Source organism: Canis lupus, chromosome 20 (genome assembly GCF_048164855.1).
Source record: "Canis lupus baileyi chromosome 20, mCanLup2.hap1, whole genome shotgun sequence".
In the NCBI taxonomy this organism is placed as follows: Eukaryota; Metazoa; Chordata; class Mammalia; order Carnivora; family Canidae; genus Canis; species Canis lupus.
This window is the reverse complement of record NC_132857.1, coordinates 48,268,410-48,291,315: the sequence shown is the minus strand read 5'-3', so window position 1 is coordinate 48,291,315 and position 22,906 is coordinate 48,268,410. Positions and strand designations below refer to the sequence as shown.

The window sequence follows — 22,906 nt, the reverse complement described above, 5'->3', positions numbered from 1 at the left end:
AATTAGGAGTTCAATCCCAGAACCTTAGGATCATAACCTGAGACAAAAGCAGATACTTAACCAACTGAGCCACCCAGGCACCCCAATAAAATGTTCTTAGATTCCTCCAAAAATCATTTAATGCAATGCATTATTGTTACAATTATGTACAAAGAATAAGTATGGTTGTTTGACATCTGTGGGGTTCTGTTTTAGCAATTCTTGAAAATCCTAAGGTCAAATCACCGAGAATTTCATGGTATTTTTAACTAAAGAAAAATAATGACTTAAGAATTCTAACTTGTTTTATATTTGTTTCTTAAGTATTTTAAATTAAGTAATAGATATATCACCCATGCCCATCAAAACTTGATTATGATTTTCTGGTCTTAAAATTCTGTTAAATCATGAACAAGTAATGTTTTAGAATTTCTAGACTGCTTCAAACTTGCCAAATTTATAAAGGAAAAACATTTATTGCTATTTCTTTTCTAGAAATGAAAAAATTTCTTCTATATGCAAGGCGTTCTGAAATCAGAGGAGTGGATATTGATAATCCATATTTTAACTTTATCACGGCCTTTACGGTCCCTGATATTGATGATGTTACTGTGATAGACTTTGATGCATCTGAAGAACGTTTATACTGGACAGATATTAAAACACAAACCATTAAACGGGCTTTTATTAATGGAACTGGATTGGAAACTGTTATTTCAAGAGGTAAGAGTTTTGCACATTTCAACTTAAAAAATGTTATTCAATTTGTAATAATCACAAGTCTCTTTTGTGTTCTTTTTTATTATCCACTTCTATGTTGTTAATTGAAAGTTGGAATTGATTATTCAGAGATTTAATAATATGCTATGTCTTTACAATTGTAGAATGCTATAATTATGTTGCACATAGTCGTTTGATAACTAAAAATTTCATTTCAAAAGAAGAAAAAAATTTAAAAGGGATATCCTTAAAATTTATGGACTTCTAAACAAACATATTTGAAGACTCTTTTTTGCTGATGGGGTGATGGGGGAATAGTAATTTGTGCATACAGAAAATATAGGATACTGGAAAGGACTGATTTTCTCCTCTCACTCAAACTTATTATCAACTTCTTTTTGCATAAATTTCTACAGAACTAGACTACACAAATAAGACAGGGAACTTATTTCTGTCTACCTCTTGACCTAGCATGTCGAATCATAGGTTATTGGTAAATGTCATTAAAGTAATCCTTTTTTTTTAAAGTAACTTTCCCCAAAGTAGAAAATATGGTCGAAGTAAAGTGAGACATATATGCAAATGCAGTAGTTGAACTTTAAATATTTAGCATTGAATTATCCTAGCCTTTGTTTGAAACTTGGTGTATTGTGATTTCTGGGTCAGTTGTTGTTACTGTTGTTATCAGTAGCTTAGTGTATCTTCATTGAATATCTGCTTTTTTCCATGATTGCAAAACCAAACAAGACTGTTTCAATTCAATTCCATGCTTCATAAGCATGAAAGAGTGATTTGGAAGAGGATAGAAGAAAGGGTGATCAGTAATCCATACAGATATATCACACTCTCATGCTTTGAAGCATACTAAAATTTTTAAATCAGACCTTATTTGAGGAATGATCAATCTCTTAATGAAAGCAATAAGAAGTGCAGGTTTTGAATTCACAGATTTTCAAGAGTTTCTACATATCATACTTATAAAGCTGGATTGAGTATCACTAGTAGATCTGAGAGCCTTTGACCACTAAAGTGCTCTTTTATTTATGCTAGCTCTTTACTCATCTAAGTTTAGTACTATTAAAGCAACTTGAATGAATTGGTTAGAAGCTTGTTCAAATATTTATTTCAAACTTGCTGTAAGAGAAGAACCTTTATAAAAAGGCGAATGCAAAGATCTCCTCTTTGTTCAGGATGTTTTACAGAGGGGAGGAAAAAATGGATAATCATTGTTAGACTAGGTAATGGTTATTAAACATCTTAAAATATCAGTTAAAGGACATTAGGTGCCTTCTAAGACTGACAGGTGATCTCCTCATAAGAAATTCATCAAAGTGTAACAGAAAATTGTTTAAGCATTTTATCATGAATTCTGAAATCCTTACGAAAAGGCTTTGTGAATTACATGAAGTAAGAGATATTATACCTCTAAAAAATGTGAGGAACAATTTTCTGTCTATAATTATAGATTGGTATCTAATAGTAATTTGATAAATTTGTCTTTGAGAAAATCACAAAGACTTATTCTCATTTAAGGGACTCTGTTTATAGCTATTAACCAAAAATTGAGCAATGGTATTTTCTTTCTTTCCTAAGTTATAATAACAGTTATAATAACAGTTAATACATATGTTCATTAGGATCAATAATCATTAATTCAATCATTTTTACAAATATTGGAATATTTTATATATTATAAGACATTGAAGGAGAAGCAATATTGGCTGAATAGCATGGAGCACAAAACAAGAGGCACACACTATACAAGCTGATGGAGATAAATAAATAGAAACTAAATCTAGCTTTTATAAGCCTTTATAAGTTGTTGATTTTTATGTTAGTACTGAAACTAATGAGAACCAAGGAAGTCTTTTAAGGTGCGGGGGGAGCTATATGGTTAGGTTTGCCTTTGGAAAATATTGTTCTAGCTTTTAGGTTTAGTAGAGAATTGAAGAGGTCTGAGGTGGAGGGGTAGGTGAGCCACGGACTCTGGGAGACCAACTCATTGACTGGTATAGTGGTTTTAGTAAGATGTGATAGAACCTGGACTAGAAAGAAAAAAAACAGAGATAGAGAAATGAGAAAGGATTATAGAAATATAAAAGAGTGAAAATATAAAAGAACTTAATTAATTGGATATGAAGGTTGAGAAATAGGCATTGTCAAAGATAAGTCCTTCATTTCTGGCTACCCTACAAGTTGAATGATGTTGCCTTTTCCTTTTCCTTTCTTCCAGGGTGAAACCTTGTTAAGGACTGATTTATCTTTCCATTAATAGAAAGCTTGAGATGAACTTTTGACAGTTCAGCTTGTGAGCTCATCAAAGTATCTCAAATCCTGCCAGTAATTGTACTTTATTTTATCCTTTCATCTTTTAGATTCCCTGTGAGCATCTGTCTGACCTTTCTCTTATTTCTTATGTTGGCCTCTACATATTCTCACTTTGCTGTACTTCCTCTACTGGACTTTTTCTTGAGAGAGTCTTTCTTTCCTTATCTTACTTAGCCTAAGTCTAATGTAAAACTTGCTTCTAAAATCAGTCTCTACATTTGTCTAATGCCACATACAGACCATTTTCTGAGAAAACTCTGAAGCTCTGTGGGACAAGCCTTCATAAAGGGTTTGAGAAATAATTCACCTGCCTTGCTGTTCTCTGTATCCAAATATACTAAGCTGTCCTTAATTTATGTACTACCAACACAAGCTATTTGTTACATGACTTGTACAAAGTACACTTCATTATAAGCATAAATACTAACACATGACTACAGATGCATTCATTGTATAAATTAACAAATATTTATTATTATATGTATATTTGCCTCTTTCACAAAAAACAAAAATATTTTATTCTAAGAAAAAAACATTTTTTTAAGATTTATTTATTTGAGAGACACACAGAGAAAGAGGCAGAGACACAGACAGAGGAAGAAGCAGGCTCCATGCAGACAGACTGACGTGGGACTCGATCCGGGGACTCCAGGATCATGCCCTAGGCTGAAGGCAGCGCTAAACCGCCAAGCCACCTGGGCTGCCCAATAACTAACAATTCATGGCAATGTTCTTGCTAGTGGTCTGCAGCCTGACTCTGGTGGTAATTAATTTTTATCCTTGAGTCATTGCTTGGTCCAGATATTTTTCAATTATTGATGCTTTCAGGTTTATTTTTCTGATGTGATGAACAATACTAGCTGCCGTTAATGTGGCAAGCACTATAATCTTATGTAATCTTTACAAACCTATTATTAAGAATTACTTTCATTCTGCAGATGAGAAAGCTTAAGCTTGTGAAAGCTAAAACTCTCTCAGAAACAAAGTGAGGAAATAATAGAGACGCATTCACACTCAAGAGTGTATGTTTAGAGCTCCTGTCATGCTTATCACCCTACAATAAGAGAATTTGGGACCTCATCCTAAGGGGCTGGGTATTGTCCTTTAATGCTCAGTTGCTTCTCCTGAGTACTTATATACTGCCCATGATTATACCTTACTGGATAAAAGATTGTCTTCTGCAAACTCTAAGTTAACATAGCAAGAAATTAACTTCCAATTAACATAGTAAGAAAAAAGAAGATATCATTAGACCTTAAAGTTCCTTATATACATTGGGAGTTACATAGTTGAGTTTTTACATTTGTATCTGTGCTTCTTTTATCTATCATTTATTCCCCATATAGTGCTTTGATGTAATTGTTACTTTCTGTTTTTAAAAATGAGGAGACATTTAATTCAGGTTTGCCATGCTAGGAAATACCAGAGCTTTGATAGATCCAAGTTTGGATTGACTCTAAAGCTATGCTGTTCCCACCCCCCCCCCCCCCAAAGTCCCTTTCTTTTGCAAATAAGAAACTTCAGCAAGTAGAGAGCAGAAACTTTATTATAACCACATGGTTTGTACAAATATTTCTTTCCCATGTTCACTTAATATACACTCAGCATACTCTGCTCAGTTCACCTAGTAGCACATGAGTGAAGTATATGGGTTATCCATCCCACTGACAACAGTTTTACTGGTTATTCTAAAATATAAGAAAAAACTTTTAGAGATAGGTTGGCAGCTGTATGAGATTCCAGGCTGCTGTCAATAAAAAGTCACTTTTTATTGGAAAAATTCTTGATGTATCTGATTATTCTAGGGCAAAGTGAATGGTTCGCCATTGGAAAATTAAGGATTCAACTTTGGGCAAGTACCATTGATTGAACAAAGTATTCTTTTAGTTCTAGAATCATGTACTATCTGAAAGAACTGGACTGTTAAGCAGATGCTAAAATGAACAAAAGGAAGATTAATACAAATTAGAAGTGTATCTGTTTATAAAGAACATTCATTTATATGGTAGGGAATTATCATATAATAATATGCTTTTTTAACTACAAAAATATAAGCCTCTTTAAATGTAGACCTTTTGATCACATTGCTACTATGTAAAATTTAATTCTCAATGATACTTTGAATCTCATTGGACCCATTTCAAAGTAGATTTCCTTTTATTATTTGAAATTATTATCCACTTCTGCCAAACATTATTTTGTAAGTGAGTACTAAAGATTGATTCATTCCCTCTATTTTGCAAGAAACCATATTTAATTGTACCCAGTAATAAAAATGCTTGGGGGGTAAAAAAAAAAAAAAAAAAAAAAAACTATTGTGAAAACTGGTCCAGAGAGAACGAAGGAAATGAAAACAGGTCAGTAATAACAGTGAGATCTAGTTTTTGGAGCCAGGCCTTGAATTCAAGTAGAAAATTTGGATAGGGAACATCTGTTGTTTTGCCTGTTTCTGAATAGGATTTTCAATGTTCATTTTCACCCAGGAAATTTTTCAGTAGAAGAATGTCAACATCTGTGATTTAAAAAAAGAGAAAAGTTAAAAAAAAAAGAAAGAATAAAGGCAAAACCATACCTATAAATGCCATTTCATTAAGAACTATTATCTATAGCAATAAATGCTAAATGAGCCAAACTCCCTATGTCTATTCTTTATATTTTTTAATGGATTTTATTTAGTTATTCTTGAGAGAGAGAGAGAGAGGCAGAGACACAGGCAGAGGGAGAAGCAAGCTCCACGCAGGGGGCCTGATATGGCACTCCATCCTGGGACTCTGGAATCACACTCTGAGCCAAAGGCAGATATTCAACCACTGAGCGACCGAGGTGTCCTGGCCCATAGGGAAATTCTATATGTGGATTCTATATGTGGAACATTAGATGGGTGGGGAGATGGCTTTATTTAGCTAAGACAGTCTGTAACCTCAGGCAGCTTCATATCTAGTAAAAGAATGAGATATAAACAACTAAAGTATAAGGCTGAATGAAATATGGAGTTTAATAAGGGTATAAGCTACTTAGAAAATTAGCACGAGGAATATTAAGTTATATGGAATCATCAAAGTACTCACTTAGGAAATAGTCAAAATAGACCTTGGGGGTAAATGGTAGCTCCATCACTCCAGGTTGCCATATCAGTAGTCACAAGCCCTGGATAGTTTATATGTAGGGAAGAACAAGCAGTGAGCAGTAACTAGACCTTCAAGAAGAATAAATTATAAGGTTAATGTGACAGCAGAGCACAGAGGGTCTTACACCAGGATGAGGAGCTAGTTTTGTAATTTTTTCCCCAAAGACAATGGGAAATCACTGAAGACTTTTACAGCTAGTTATTGGTGATTCAAACTCTTTTGAAGATAAATTAGGTGGAAATCTAAAAGACTGAATAAAAAATATATATATATATAAGGATTAAGCTATAAGGATAAGAAATGTTCTAAATTGGGGCAGTCCAGGTGGCCTAGCAGTTTAGTGCCACCTTCAGCTCAGGGCCTGATCCTAGAGACCCAGGATCAAGTCCCACATCGGGCTCCCTGCATAGAGCCTGCTTCTCCCTCTACCTGTGTCTCTGCCTCTCTCTCTCTCTCTCTCTCTCTCATGAATAAATAAATAACATCTTTAAAAGAAAAAAAGAAATGTTCTAAATCTAGAGCAAAAATTAGACTAAAACAATGAGAGGTAAAAAAAAAAAAACAAAAACAATGAGAGGTATAAGAAAGTGACAGATATCAAGATATGGTAGATATAGAAATAATCAAATCTGATGTCTGGGAGAGAGGTGAAGTTAACCAAATCATTGGAAAGATGTTGGAGACATTGATTCAGATGAGAATAAAAGGACAGCCTTACTTCAGACATTTTCCCAAATCAGGAGTAAGTTGTTCCTATAAAATATCAATAATGATAGGGTTAGGAGATTTCGAGATATGATTAGTGAAAAAGTTGCAATTCTGCTTCAAATTCTCTAGGGAAAAAAAAACAAAAACAGTGTTGGTTTGGGACACATACATGTCTTAAAACTGACAACACCAAGACAATAATAAACACTAAATTGTTCAGATTTGAAGAAACATAAACTTAGTGAATATGTACATAGAAAGGTCGTACATTATTTGTAATATTCTATTTCTTAGGCTGGATTGTGGATTTATGGATGTTTTATGAATTTGTACACTATGTGTTAAATATACTAATATGTGTGTGCATCTACAGTTTCTCACAGTTGCTAATAAATAGAATATTTAGTATTTACAAAGTTCCCTGAGGAAGCATTGGGAAGCTGTTACAAATTTGCTTAAAAAAATAAAAAATAAACACTTTGTCCCTAAGAACAGATACATAATTGCCCAGAAACCCACCTCAAATGAGTTTTGATTAGATATAACCAGATGCCTCAGAAATTTATGAGAGTTTGGATCTCCTCCTTCTTGCTCCAATTTCAGACAAGATGCTGGTATAAGCTGGTCCACTCAGAGAGGAGGAAAAGAGAAAGAAAGAAAGAAATTTCACAGAGAATTGACAGACATTGTGTGTGTGTATGTGTGTATGTGTGTGTGTATTTTCCATTTAGATTTATCTACACATTGACCAATTTATTTAATTACCCCATTCCTCTTTCATCTAAGGCCTTTTTTTCTGTCATTATTTTTCTTCTCTCTGGCTTAGGTCTTTTAATGTTCCTTTAGTTTAGTGATAATCTGATATAGTATCTGAAAATACATTAACTTAGCTTTTGTTTTTTGAAAGATAGTTTTTTTTAATCACAGCTAAATACACATAAAATATATCATCTTGACCCTTTTTAGTGTACAAATCAATACTTTTAAGTACATTCACATTGTGAATCAATCTCCAGAACTCTCCATCCTGTAAAACTGAAACTTTATAGCCATTAAAAAACAGCTCCCAGTATCCGCTCCTCACAACTCCTGATAATTCTACTCCTCAAGTATCCACCATTCTACTTCCTTTGTCTATGAATTTAAGTACTCTAGGAGCCTCATTTAGGTGGAATCATATAGCATTTGCCTCTTTGTCAAGGGCTTATTTGACACAGCAAGATGTCTCCAAGGTTCATCCATATTGTAGCAAGTGTCAGAATTTTTTTAAAGGCTGAATAATATCCCACTGTACGTATGTATCACAATTTTTATACATTCATCCATCAATGCACATTTGGGTTGTTGGTACTTTTTGGCTACTGTGAATAATTCTGCTGTGAACATAAGTGTATCTATAAGACCCTACTTTCAATTCTTTTGGGTATATACCCAGAAGTGGAATTTCTGGATCATATGGTAATTCTATTTTTAATTTTTTTGAGAAACTGCCATGTAGTTACCCACAGAGGCTGCACTATTTTACATTCCTACCAACATAGAAATGTAACAGTTTCTCCACATCCTTGTTAAAACTCAGTGGTTGTTTTTGTTTTTATAGTAGCCATTTCAACAGATGTGAGGTGATCTCTAATTGTGACTTTGACTTGCATTTCCTAATGATTAGTAATGTTGAACATCCTTTCATGTTCTTCTTGTTGGCCATTTCTACATATGCATTGGAGAAATGTCTATTTCAATCCTTTTGCTCATTTTTTTAAAAGTAAAAATGTTGTTTTGTTCAAAGGTAGGTGTAAAGATACTTTTGTTGAATACAAATTTCAGGTTGTTATTTTCTCTCAACACTTTGCAGATATTATTCCACCGTCTTTCGCATTCTTTATTGCTCTTGAGAATCTTGTGTTTATCTAACTATCATTCTTTTTTTGATGGTGCATCTTTTCTTTCTAGATGTTTTTAATATTTTTCTTTGTCTTAATGACAATTTTTTTTATTTAGCCACCTACAGTCTGTTGTGCCTCCTATGGGATCATGTCTTACATCAGCCTAGGGAGGAAAAAACCCTCAAATATTATCTCTGACCATTTTTTCTAACCTAGTCTATTCCCTCCTTAGGAAACTTTGACTAGATCTACCAGACTATCCATTCTCCAACTCATTTAACCTCCTTGCTTCTCTGTGTAGGCTCTGGCTGACTCCTTCAATTTGTTTTCAGTTTACGGGCTGAATTGTGTCTAAGCTGCTGGTTAATCCATTTAATTAATTGTTCCTTTTTTAATATCATGTAACAAATATTTAAAAGTAATTTTTGGTTTGCATTTATGTCTTCCAAGAGTTTTGTTTTGTTTTGTTTTGTTTTTAATAACATATTGGCAGGGCACCTGGGTAGCTCAGTTGATTGGGTGTCTGACTCTTGATTTCTGCTCCGGTCATGATCTCATGCTCATGGGATTGAGCCCCACATCAGGCTCTGCACTGCACTCAAAGAGGAATCTTCCTCACCCACACACACTTTCTGTACAAAATAAATAAATCTTTAAAAACAAACAAACAAACAAACAAATAAATAAATTATTGGCTTTTTTATTATTTCAAAATATTCTTTCCTTCAAAATATTCCACTCACTTTTCTTTATCTTGCAAAATAATGTAAAAACATGTAGGATTTGGAGGTTTAAATCTGTTGTTAATTTTCTCTTAACTCTTGGTCTTATGTTTCATTTCTTTTTGTGTTTTATCTCTTATTCTGATAATGAGAATGACCTCAAAATTGGGAATTTGAATTTGCCTCTGCTAGAGAAAGGAGGAGTCATTACAAACTATAAATCACTTGAATTTGGCTTATCCCCTACCTAATTAGTGGATATCTTGTTTATAAATTAGTAATTTCTTACTCCAGTATAGACCTATACTTAAAGTTTTTGCTTATTTGTATTATTTGGTTTGGGCTTGGTTTGGTTTTGTTGTGTTTTATTTTCTGTACCCAGAGAAAAAACAGAGAAAATAAGTCTTGTTTTTATTTTTAAGTTATTATTCTTTTTAAGCAGGCAGGAAGATTTTTTTTTCCCCATTCACCTATCAGTAATAATATCTACCCTTCTAATATACCTAGTATTGTTCTTGTGTAGCTCTCCTAGTCTTTGTGCATTTAAAGACTGAACTCACTGTACTAAGCAACTATCCACAAATCTCCAGATCCACAAATCTCTAGATTATCATTTGATTTGATTTCCCAAGTTTTTGTCCCTGTAGGTGCACCAGCCTCTGTATTCCTATTTGCCTTCCTTTATGGTTTTAGCTAACATACAAGTCTGTGTTAGCACTTAGAGACTTTCCTGTCTTGAGAATTTGATAAATAATTTAAAAGTTACAATTTATCATTTTTCAGAGAACAAATTGCAATGAAGGGCTTTTCAAAATGTCTAATCTATTTTAGTTCAAAAGATAAGGGTCCCTGAATATAGAAAATTGAACCCTCTGAGAAATTTGCTCAGAAGTCTTTGACTTGAAAACAGAGGTTAAGAGTCAGATTTTATCATTTCAATATTTTAATCAAGGAAACAAAATTCACCAAATATATAGGAGCTTTTACCTCTCCCTACCCTTATGGTGAATTTACTAGGTCACTCAAAAACAAACAAACAAACAAACAAACAAACAAACAAACACAATAGATGTGGGTATTAGTTATGGTCAAAAAGGAAAAAAAGACAACATTTCTATTTTAGATTTAATGTTGAAAATGAGAAACTCTAATCTAGTGGATAGAAAAAAAGGTAAGGATAGAGCATGAGAATTAATATTGGGTAAGTATGTATTTAGATACATATGTATTTACTCCTAAGAATAAATTGAGGACCTTATCTGATATTTCTAACTCAGCTCAGATATCCTTAAAATTACAGATTGTTCATGTCATGAATCTATTCATCAATTCATTAAACATATTTGTGTTGAAAGCAGTGTTGTATACATTTGGGGAGGGAAGCTACAAAGATTAGCTAAGTTCCTACCCTCAAGAAGTATATGTGAGAGTAGTACTATGTCAACAAATAATTATCTAATTCATTAAGTACAAAGAAATTGACCAGATATAGTCTTGTTGTGTTAGGTAGATAAAGACAAACTTTCTGGCTAGGGTATATAGGAGAATTGATTAGATTTTTGTGGTTGAAAGGTGATATTGCCTATCAGCTAGACTATTTTTGTATGAGATTCACGTAAGTGGAGATGTGATAAGGTATGAGGTACAGGTAATTCCCTATTGGTTAGAAAGGTCAGGACAAGTCTGGAAATCTGAAAACATCAGTATGACTGATGAGGTAATTGGTTAAAAATAGTGAAAAATAAAATTGGAAGCATAGTTCTATTCAGATTATATAGAAAGCCAGGGTAAGGAATTTAGACATCACTTTCTGAGTGGTTGGAAGTTGTTGAATATCTTTGGGACAAACAAAGGTCATGATGCAGAGCTCTCCAGTCAGAAAAATAACTTGGCAGCAACTAAATCATTTGGTTGCATGAGGAAAAAGACTGGATTCTATTGCAATATTAAAGACAGAAATAGATTTGAAAGAGCATGAACCAGAGAATTGACAAGGACTAAATAGGTATTAATAGCTTACATTTGGCTGTGCTTTCCAATTTAGGAGTGCAACGTATTCTCTAAACCATGTGATTAGGAGTCAATCAGAAATAAATTTTGAGCAGCGGAAAGAGCCAAAAACAAAAAAACAAAACCTTTGAGTAACATATATTTTAGAGAAAATGAAAACATATTGTTATTTTTGCCAATACCTAGCAACCCAGGGTAAAAATACAGAAAGTACTAAGTCTGGATTGGCAAAATACCTCTCAACCCTGCATTAAACTGCTTAAATAAACATCATCTAATGTGATACTCACAGCAATCCTGTGTATTATCTGTAATCAGCCTCATTTTCTTAATAAGAATGGAGGTTGAAATTTAAGTGACTTGATTAAAGAAAAAAAAAATAGACACCCAACCTAGAACATAAAGCCAAATCTTCTCATTATAAATGCAAGATTGTCTCACAGCAACCAATTACGTCCAGAGGGGGAAGGAGAGGAAGGAATAAATATCCTCGGTGAGGCAAATAAATAAGTATCAGACATGGCAGATTTAGCTTTACAGAGGTGTTGTATTACTTTTTCTGAAAAAGAGGGATCTGGTGAGGATAACTGAAAATAAAAAGAAATTTCAAGTGTTAGGTTGAGAAATAAAGCTCATATTCCAGATTCACCAACTTATCAGTAAATTAATGATGACAGATAAGTTGCAGAGGAGAGATTGTTGATTAGAGGAGAATTGAAATATGGAGAATATCTCCTCAGGGGGCTGTGACTAAATGTTGTTTAGAAATAGTAGGAGGATTTTTGAGCAGAGAATAGGCTCTGTCAAGAGTGGAGGACATAAGCATGGGGCAGATCCTACCATGCCCAGACTACTGTTATGACCAACCTAGAACTGGGTTGACAAAGTCTCCATGTCTTATTTTGGTCTTTTAAATTTTGAAATAATTAGCAAATTTCACAAATCTGGTGGTTTCACTTTTCATATGAAAATCTAACCTCATGGCATCTTTTAAAAATGATAAAAATGGAAGACATAGTTTGAAAAGCTAAGCAACAGCTGCTCTGATGCATGTGGATTGGAACCACTGCTTTGAAGCAGTGCCTGGGAGCTGGTTAGACTTGCAGAATGTTAGGCCCTCTCCTCAGACCAACTGAATCAGTCTTCCTTTTAACAATCTCTGAGTGTCTTATAAATTTGAGTAACACTGGCCTAAAGAGCCCTACAGTTTCAGTATATTTACCAGTAACAAAACTTTGTGAAATAAAGACAAAACCAAATTAAACTATTCAAGAGCCACAGATGGGGGACTAAGCTGGCCTACTTTATAGGTTAATGTGTTAAAAAGACTTTCTAGTAAATATATTAAAAAGATTTTATGGAATCCATCATTTTAAATACTTGATTTTCATTTGTTTCTTTAATTAAAGCATACAATTGCATTTAAGCCTAAATTCTATCATTTTTAAAAAGGTGCCTAATTAAATAATCAAGGAATAACAACCTAAATATTCATATTGGCTGTAATGAATCGAAACTTAATTAGATTTCAGTAATTTCTGTAGAATTCACGTTGGAGGAATATTAAAAGGATTTTGTTTCTTTGCTCGTATCTCAGTCAATTTCTGTTAATTATCTATTTTGAAAGATGTTCAACTCGTGATTTTTTTTTTTTTTTTTTAGGAAAGTTGAATTGTTTTATTTCATTTCAGGAACAAATTGGCACTTTAAAACACAAAATAGCCCATTTGTTGACGGCCCACAAGTACTTTTTCCTAACTAGAAAGATGTGCTACCAACTGGAGAGGCTATTACTCTAATTTGAATTTTGGTCACCTTGGCCCATAAGAGGGCTTCCTGAGTCTGCTCCTAAGTGTTTACTAGTGAATCATTGAATGTTAGTGTAATTTCAATGCTAATTGTTGCTTCAGGTTTTCAAATGGCTCAGCAGTAAAACATTAATGATTATTCATGTCTTAAGAAGGGCTGATAAGGGAATGAGATTACAATCTTGTACAATTTTAGCTAACAAATTAAAGTGTAAATTAAATTTTCCCTGAAACAGAAAATAACTTACTTGGAAAGTCAAAAAGGATGAGAAACTTCATTCACTTTTAATTTTCTCTTTCCTGTTTTACAGATATTCAGAGTATCAGAGGACTAGCAGTGGATTGGGTCTCACGTAATTTATATTGGGTTAGCTCCGAATTTGATGAAACACAAATTAATGTGGCACGACTAGATGGCTCTTTGAAAACCTCAATTATCCACGGAATCGATAAGCCACAGTGTCTTGCAGCTCACCCAGTCAGGGGGTAAAGTATGATTATTTTTTTGTAAGGTTTTTCAAAAATTTCACACATTTTGGCCCCAATTTTATATAAAAACTTTGTTTAATTCAGAGGGATTGACATATCAGCTATACAGTTAAAAAAAAAAAAAAGAATTTGGAAATTGTAAAAGAGATCCCTGGTTAGAGATTTCTTTTATCTGCATAAAACCAGACTTTTATACATTTTTGTAAGATTTTGTTTATGTTTTTGAGGAATAACAGTTCAGAATAAAGAAGAATAGAAAAAGCAGATGAAAGGAAAAGTCACCAATTTCATTTCAAACACCAGTTGCTAATAGCTTACTTACTGTGTGCTGATGTTATTGTCACTGTAAATCAGTAAATCAGATTCTCCCATCTTCTAGCTAATCATCATGTATCCGGGTAGAGAGCCTAGGTGGGATTTAAATACTTTCTCTCCAGTGCTTTCAAGGGGAACAGCTGAATAGATTTTGTTTTCTTCTTTGGTATCTGGTTTCTCTAAACCGAGAGGATTCAAGCTTGATAAGTTACTTCATGGAAATAATTTACTGTAGTCATAGGTAAATATTTCAGTTGTATATGTTGGAGGAAAATGGAAGTGAGGTGATTGTCCTTTAATGACAGGAAAAAGCAAGAGGGGTGCTTTCTTCCCAGGCAGACATGCACATTACCATCCAAATGGCTCACCAATTTGGCCCCTTCATAAAAAAAGAATTAATCCTACACCAAGAATTTACTTTGACATTAACTTTATTCCTCAGCGTATGTGTCTAGTTAACAAGTAGGTCTATATCTAATATTTTAAATCCATATCTCTTAAATTAAGGAAACTCTACTGGACAGATGGAAACACAATTAACATGGCAAACATGGATGGCAGTAATAGCAAGATTCTCTTTCAGAATCAAAAGGAACCAGTTGGTAAGTTGTTGGTTTGTTGTTGTTGTTTTCAATAATCACTGCAGTTTTTAATATGACAGATCTGTACTCCTACAATGTATATTTGATCTAGACACTGAAAGAAAATATTACAGATTAGTAATATACATTCAATCAGGAATTTATCAATCTCATTGAATCCATTGAGTCTGTGTTGGGTAAGGAGAAAACATTCTTTTTGTGGGTAAGAAGATAAGTTCTTTTGATATGAGTACTTTCATAATATCTTTAGTACTGAAGTCACTTAAAACTTGACATAATTTATGAATCTCTTACTCTCAGTGGTGAATATCTGATACATTGCTATAGTGGGAATATAATGTACTATGGCTTCCCCTGATTATCATTGTTGTGTCATTATTAATAATTATAATGATTTAAATATTCAGTATTTAGTTTTCAGGAGTTCTATTCACTATGCAGTAGGTTTGTTTGGTTTGTTATTCTACCTTTGTTAACCATTATAAATCATTAGGTAACACCCTATGGTGCTGAAAGAAAGCTCTGATGTATATTCGTAAAACATCTTTTAAAATTTTAACTACAAAGATTCTTTTAGAAGGTAATATGTATATATTTACACAGATATCTTTACATTATCTACATATATATTTTCAAATCCTAATCACTCTTTCTTCATATTTTCATCTATTTCCTTAAGAGGCAAGAATTATTGCATTGCCTGTTTGTAATCTCAAGTATCTTTTTAAAAAAAATCTAATAATGAACTTAGATTTTGATATCATACTAAATGCAAATGATGAAATATACAGAAGAAAAACATTATTTTGCTTTGAAATGAACATAGTATATTTTTAAATTCTGGGGATGAAATCAATTCACCATAAAGCTTTTTAACAATTGGTCTTAGTTTTAGCAATGTGGTAGTATCCTTAGGTGAGGTTGTTCATTTTTACTAGTTATGATTCAGTAAAGGTGTAGTATCACCAAGATTTACAATAATAATTCTTTCCATGTAGTCTATAGAATAAACCTCTGATAGAAAATGATATTAACAGCTCTTTTCTTTGGACTGGCTGTTCTAAGATTTGATACACAATTGGAATTCAAGGTAGTGTTAGAAATTAAAAGCAAATTGAAATGCTAGTACTTCTGTGTTGAAAATGATAGGACAAAAGAAACAAGGGCCTTTACAAGATTAGGACCCATACAAAAGACTTAATTTGGACTCAAGCAATTCAGTTGGTGCTTATCTAGAATTGTTGAGAATATTTAATATGGAAAAGTGAGTATGATGAAAATAGTATGAGCAAATAAAGTCCTTACACTGTAATGTGGTAGCCACAGGTTACACCAAAGTGTTAATTTATATGCTTGTTTCTATAATGAGAAAACCTTATCTTCTTTAATACTAAATATCCATTCCCCTACTCAAAATAAATTTAAAAAAAATATCTAACAGCTTATGCAAAGAACATTTATAAGAAAAAGAATGTTACTGTTTATACTTTGTGGTTGACCCTCGAGTGTTATGCACTAAGTGATATTTTTAATTGTATATGCATGAGGATTCAATATTTAATAACAAATATTAGATGTCTATACCATTTCAGTTATTGTTATATTTGAAAACTACTCTAAAATAAATTCAAAATGGTACTTTTTAATTTTAATTTGTGGAAGATACACCACTTTAACCAAAGTAACCCAGAACCTCATTGCAAACTATGCCTTAAATCAGCATCATTGAATATGGCTTGCAAGTCATTCATTCATTCAATAAACAGATTTTTATTGAGTATCAGATTTTGTACTGGGCTTGTTGATAAAAATTTGACACTGCCCTTTCCCTTAAGGGACACAAGAACCTAAATCATTTTAGATTCCATTAAGTAAATTTACCTCAGTGACCTTCAGCAAATTAGTGTTAGCTTGGGTAGTACTTGCTTTCCTCATCTGTAAAATCAAGACAAAATGTCTATTTTATAAAGTTCCCATGAGGATCAAATGAGGAAAATGTATTAAGGGAACATCTGGCCTTTAATAATAGAATCTGTCAGGAGTAATAATACAATGTATATTGGGTCCAATAGACTGGAATATGAATGATTTGATTGTCTGCAGTATTGGAAGTATAAATGGTGTTCAATGAAGAATAAACATACAATAGAATCCGTAGAAATCCTGCAGAGGGAATATATGTACCAAGTGAGCCTCTGAGATGAACAAATTATTATGCAAATGTGAGGATTTAACCTCTATATTATTTTGCTACTAATGCTAAGAGGTAAACAAGTTTGAAGTAGTTGGATTCTACTCTCATATCTTTCCAACATAGGCCCTCGAGCAAACAGACAACTGGGCCCTCATCTTCTTCTTGTAGTTCTTTACAAATAGACGTTACTTGCAAGTTCCTACTCTAACTTTCTACTTTAGCTAACTAATCATGTTAGCCAGGTGCTAAGACTGATGGTTCCTGCAATGCTGAATGAGAGACTGTGTTGTCCATACATAAATGTAACAAAGCACTTTCCCTTTTTATGTGTTTGGATATCTGGATGTTCTGTGGCAAATCCTCACCCCAAGGTATCCTACTGCACTTCTGCCCACAGATATCTTTATTTTTGATGTACATAGGAAGCAAGTCAGCAGCTGAAGTAATCTCCTGCCTGTTTTCCCTTGCTTCCCTAAATGAGTGATATTTCTGTGTTGGTAAGTCATTAACACATCTGCTAACAGTTGCCATCTTTAACTCCCCATTCCAAATTAAGTGAGTTCAATTATTCAAGATGTAGAGCACAAGAGGAAGAATGAACTTCAGGAAGTTGGAAACTAAGGACAACTTAGTGATTTTCATATTGACATGAAACATTTCCTTTGTTGTGTGAGGACAATATGGTTGGGGAAAAAGTTTTAGTCCAAACAAATAGGGATTTGAATCTCTGCTTTGATGCTTAACTGTGTGACTTTAAACATTCTTCTTTCCTTTTCAAAGGCTTGGTTTTATTATCCATAAGCTAGAGATAATGGTGTCTACCTTTGGAACTATGTTTAGATTTAAAGGTACATATGCAATATCTTATGTCCAGCAACTCTACACTTATATACTCTAAAGAATATATCATTGACACAAGTAACAAGGATATTCAATGCATCATTGAAAGAACCTAAATTTTCATCAAAAGAGGAATGAGTATAATAAATACAGCATGTTTACATGCTGAAATCCTGTATATAAATACAGCTATGTTTATGTATATATGTATACAAAAAGACATAAATAGATCTCAGAAACATTGAGTGAAAAAAGTAATTAGCAGAATGGTACCACTTAAGTAAGTTCAAAATGAAACATAAAACATTAATATGTATTGCTCCTGGATGAATATATTTATAAAATGGTAGAAATTGGTAAGCTGGAAATATGCACACCAATTTTATGACAGGTGTTCACTTTGGGAAGGAGCAATAATGCTCTCCTTTCATCTTTATCAAAAGGGACTTTACTGTATTAGTAACATTTATTTCATATTTCATAAAAAGATTCAAATTAAATATAGTAAAATAATACGATTCAGTCTTAGTAGCAAATATATGAGTGTTTACTCATCTCTTCTCTGTGATAAAGCTGGCTCTTCAGAATATCCCTAAAACAACCTATTGCTTAGTCAAAGCTGAGTTTCGTACTTCCCACACTGAGGGAGAATATTAAGTCATCAATGTTTTAGCAGTGTCTCAGGGAAAAGCAACATTGAAATAGTGATTAAGATTTTGAAGTCTGGTATAGGACAGGTGTTTCAGTTGGATGCTTGGTTAGGATTATTGGGTAAAGATTATTATATAATTTTGGACTGGTAGATACAGAAAGATTTTGAGGGAAGGTGAGTCAAAGAGTATTGATGTATAAAGTGTCATTTGTTGCTTTTTTTCACTGGAAAGTTGATAGGTATCCAGGAAGTTCCTGAAATTTGCAGTAAAATTGTCTTCAACTCTTAACTTACAGGACAAAGGTTTCTTAACATAGTAAATTATACCATTAAAGACAGGGGTTGTTAAAGCCACGGTAGTGTAGATAATAAGATGTGTTTTGGATTTTCTCATCTATAAAATTAAGCCTTTGCATAATAGGTTCTTTTTGGCGTTTCTTTTTTACTCATTTAAAATATAGTAAAAACATCCTTTGTGAAGAATTGTGTACACTAATGTATTCTTCACTGCTGACTCTGAAAAATGATGTACAATAGGAGATGGGAGACAGTTGTGTATCTGTCAGGGTTTCATGAGTGAAACACAACCAATAATGTATGTGGATAGATAGATAGATAGATAGATAGATAGATAGATAGATAGATGTAGTTATATAAATATAGATATACAAAAAGATTTATTACAAGGATTTGTTGGATGAGATTGTGAAGCTGGCAAATCTGAAATCCTTGAGCAGGATGGAAAGTCTTAGGCAGCAGCTTAAACTTAGACTTTGGTTACAATTTCCTCTTCCTTATAGAAATCTTAGTTCTAGTCTTAAGGCTTTTCACCTAATTGGATCAAACCCACCTAGACTTTGTACTATAATACCTTAACTTAAAGTCAACTGGCTGCAAAAGTAACCACCTCTACAAAATACCTTCACAGCAAAGTCTAGAGTAGTGTTTAATTGAACAACTGGGAATGATAGCCTAGACAGATTGACACATTAAACTAGCATCACAAGTTTTAAACACAAACTTTCCTGTATTTTATCCACTGATCTGTATGCCCACAGATACAGCAATTGTGTATGTTGATACAAACATAGATTTCTATAAATATTTACATAAAATCTAGTAAAAGCTCTATTAAGCAGAAATGGAAAGTAGACAAAACTTAGCTGACATTAATTAGCAATGCTTTCTTAATGGAGGCTAGGTAATGACTTTATTATATTGAATTTAGCATGTTTGGTATAGATTATTATAAAGTATGATAACATGTCCTTTTTAACCTAGAAGGAAAAAAAAAAAAAAAGCTTCATAATGTTTCAGTAGACATATATAAATTAAAAAAAAAGGAAAAGAAAGAAAAACAAACATCTCTAAATAACTATTCTTAAATCCAATTTTATGTATTAAGTGGTTAATGTTAACATATGCTATGCACTGTGGATGATGCAAAGATGGCTTTTTATGAAATACTTGCTTTGTAGCAATGATGTAGGAAGGAGAAGGAGTCAGGAACATGTGGTAAGGGTTCTTGTGTTGGTGTATGTATGTGGGCCTCTTGAAGAAAAGGGAAAAAAAATGTGTTCCTACAGAGTGCCAATTACTGGGAAATAATACAAAAGGAGGAGATAATAGACCTTTCTTCATGGCATTTGCTGTCTAAAAGGAATTGCAGTATGCCTGAGTGTTATCCACTTCAGCCATATTTTCCTTTTATGCTTCTCTCAATTTGCCAGACTCTTTCCTCTAACAGTATATTTTAACAAGATATTCCTTTGCCCAGAAATGCCTCCCATCTCAAGTGTCTGTCTGTCTGCTGTCTGCCAGATTTCAACTCAAATATGATTTCTTCAAAGCTTTCCTGACCTCTCTTGACAAGGCCGAAGTCTCTTAAAAGACACCCTTAGCACCATTTCACCTTTTAGCTCTTGTCATTATTTTAGATTTCTGTTTGTTTGTTGAATATTTGAATAACTTGTTTACCAACTAGAAAGGAAACTACAAAGTTAGAGCCATAGCTGTTTTATTTACCATGTGTCCTAACTTGTAGCTCAATGCTGACATGGAAGTAGATCTTCAACAAATATTTGCTGAATGAAGTGACCACTGTTTCCTATCCAATAACAACAGGCTCTTCCATGATTGAATGGGTCCAAGATTTATTTATATATCATAGCTGACTAAGATTACTTTGTGAAAGTGTATATTAACTGATCTGAGTAATGTCTATGTTGCATTCCCTTCAATTATCTGATGAGTAGGAATACTCATAATTTTCTCAAAGCATGGAGTATAAGAATTATGTCAACAAAACTGCCTATAAATAAAACACAACTAGCTAGAGAGGAAACACTGGAGATACTTGGTTTCCAAATTTGCTTTTCCACAAGCTTCTCTTGCTCTTTCTCCTCCCTCTCCTAATTCTGTGGCAGTTTGGATCTCCTTAGCACCTCAGAGATTTCTCATAAAATTAAAGAATAGGACAAAAATCTACTTACCAACAGGTCCTCTTAGTACTAGCTGTAAAAATAAAACTAAATTCTTTGTACAGTGATGCCTTCTTCATTCTGATCATATTATTGTAATTTTTGATCTATTCCAATAGGCCAAAGAGACTGTTATCTGTAAATTAACTATAAAAATATCATTGTGAATTGGTCTATAGCAGAAAAAGTCTTGTCTATATTCAGTCACTTCAGCTTCTTTATTTGGGTAAGATGGAGGCCAGGTAAGATGATACAGGTTTCAAGAGTATTATAGGCACTGATTAAAATAGATTAAAAATAATGTTGCACAATAACTGTTTTTTAATTAGTGTTTTCACTGTGTGCCTGAACCGTTTTCTTAAAATATATTCAATAACATATTGTTTACTGCTTTACACAAAATCTGAAGCATTTCAGATTATTGTTTTCTTTTTTAAACAATTATTATTTTTTCTATTGTTTACTTATTTTTTTCTTTCCTCTGGATAGTTTAGGGCCATGGTGCAAATAAGTGGGCAAATTTTTGTTTGTTTGTTTTATATGCAAATTTGAACTGCTATTAGTGTAGCATTGTAGCTGACACATAGAAGCGCAAGAGCCCTCCGCTCTGGGGGACCCAAACAGACTGGATTTAGTCACTCACCAATGACAAAATCCAAAGGCAGAGAAAGGAGTGATGGTGAAATAAATGTATTTCAGTGAGGCCAACAGCACTGGGAAGACAATGGACTCATGTCTCAAAGACTGCCCCCAGAATGATGAAAATACTTCCAGGTTTTAAAAAAGCAAAATATGGGGCAAAGGTGCATGGGTACGTACAGGTAGGCAGTGAAAGTCAAAAGGATCATCATCTTGGAGTCAATCTCAGGAAGAGCCTTGCTGGTTCAGAGAAGTCCTTATTGCTTAAGGGGGTAGTTTTGGTTCACATCAGGGAATGCTTTGCCCTCATTATCTTCCACCTGTGCCAAAAGCCAAACTGGAAAGAAAATACCAACTAGAAAGTTTAAGGTCAAAGGGAGACATCCAAAGTCCTCTTTTAGCATCAAAGTTAAGTCTCATAAGGAAACATTTCATATAGAAGAATCTTTGAAATACTCCCAGGAATTGATGGCATTGTAATCCCACTTTATAAGATTCTCTTAGAACTATTCCCTAAGATGAATTCTAAAGTGGAATTTTTTAGTACTGTGAGTGAACATATGAATGTGTGTAAAAAATACATACAAGCCTATTTTTCTTGGTGTACGTGGTCGTCATACCCATGAAATAATATACATAGGAATATTGATTACTTTGTTATTTACTTATCGAACTGCACTGATATTTTGCACTGCAGGAAATTATTGTAATTATTTTTTCATGATGAGTCTGTCTGGGCAATCTCTGGCTTAAACTCCTACCTACTGCATTCTCTAAACCATTTCCATGAAGAAAATTAGGTGATTAGAAAAGGAGGAGCTACTGTTCAGTTGCTTCTCTCCTCAGGCATATTGATTATCAGATTATAAATTATTTTTCCCAGAATGAAAGGAGAAAACACAATATTCTACTTGGTGAGGCTGGAAGGTATCAACTCAAAACAATCATTATCTATTACCCTTTACAGAACCTGTATTCTCCTCATGAAGCCACACCTTTGTGTTTGCTTGTACTTAGCCTAGGCTGAGTGATACAGTAGAATCATCATCACTTTGGCAACAAAAATAACATAATTATACTGACTACTTTTTAAGCACTTAAAACATGTCAAGCGCTTGTGAAATGCTTTGCATTAAGCATCTCACACTCATCATTTCTGGAAGGGTCTCTTATCCTTCTTTTGCAGATACAGAAAGTGAGGCTTGTTGAAAGAAGTTAGTTGCCTGTGATGGATAGTAGAGGGGGATTCAAATCCAAGTTTATCTGCTTCCAAAGCCATATTAAATCTTAACCATTATGCTATGCTCAGAGAGGCTGATCTCATATAGTAATTACCTGACCTCAAGCTAAGATCAGGGAATGAAACTGGTACTCTTTCAAGCATGGAAAGGAAGGGAAAAAATTTCAGA

The 22,906-nt window shown here is 33.4% G+C and overlaps 1 protein-coding gene and 1 long non-coding RNA gene across 2 annotated transcripts in view; one reads left to right on the top strand and one right to left on the bottom strand.

Annotated features, from left to right (window-relative positions):
• LRP1B (LDL receptor related protein 1B) overlaps positions 1-22,906 on the top strand; it is a 1,825,680-nt gene that overhangs the window by 1,258,570 nt on the left and 544,204 nt on the right. Inside the window, exons 29-31 of the mRNA XM_072789062.1 lie at positions 475-702; positions 13,598-13,772; positions 14,598-14,692. Coding sequence (XP_072645163.1) covers positions 475-702; positions 13,598-13,772; positions 14,598-14,692 — 498 coding nt within the window. The remainder of the gene's footprint in view (positions 1-474; positions 703-13,597; positions 13,773-14,597; positions 14,693-22,906) is intronic.
• On the bottom strand, positions 5,325-6,910 carry LOC140612122 (uncharacterized). Its single transcript, XR_012013430.1, has 3 exons — positions 6,874-6,910; positions 6,096-6,223; positions 5,325-5,539 (listed from the first exon to the last, which is right to left on the bottom strand). It is a non-coding gene; the product is annotated as an uncharacterized lncRNA (long non-coding RNA).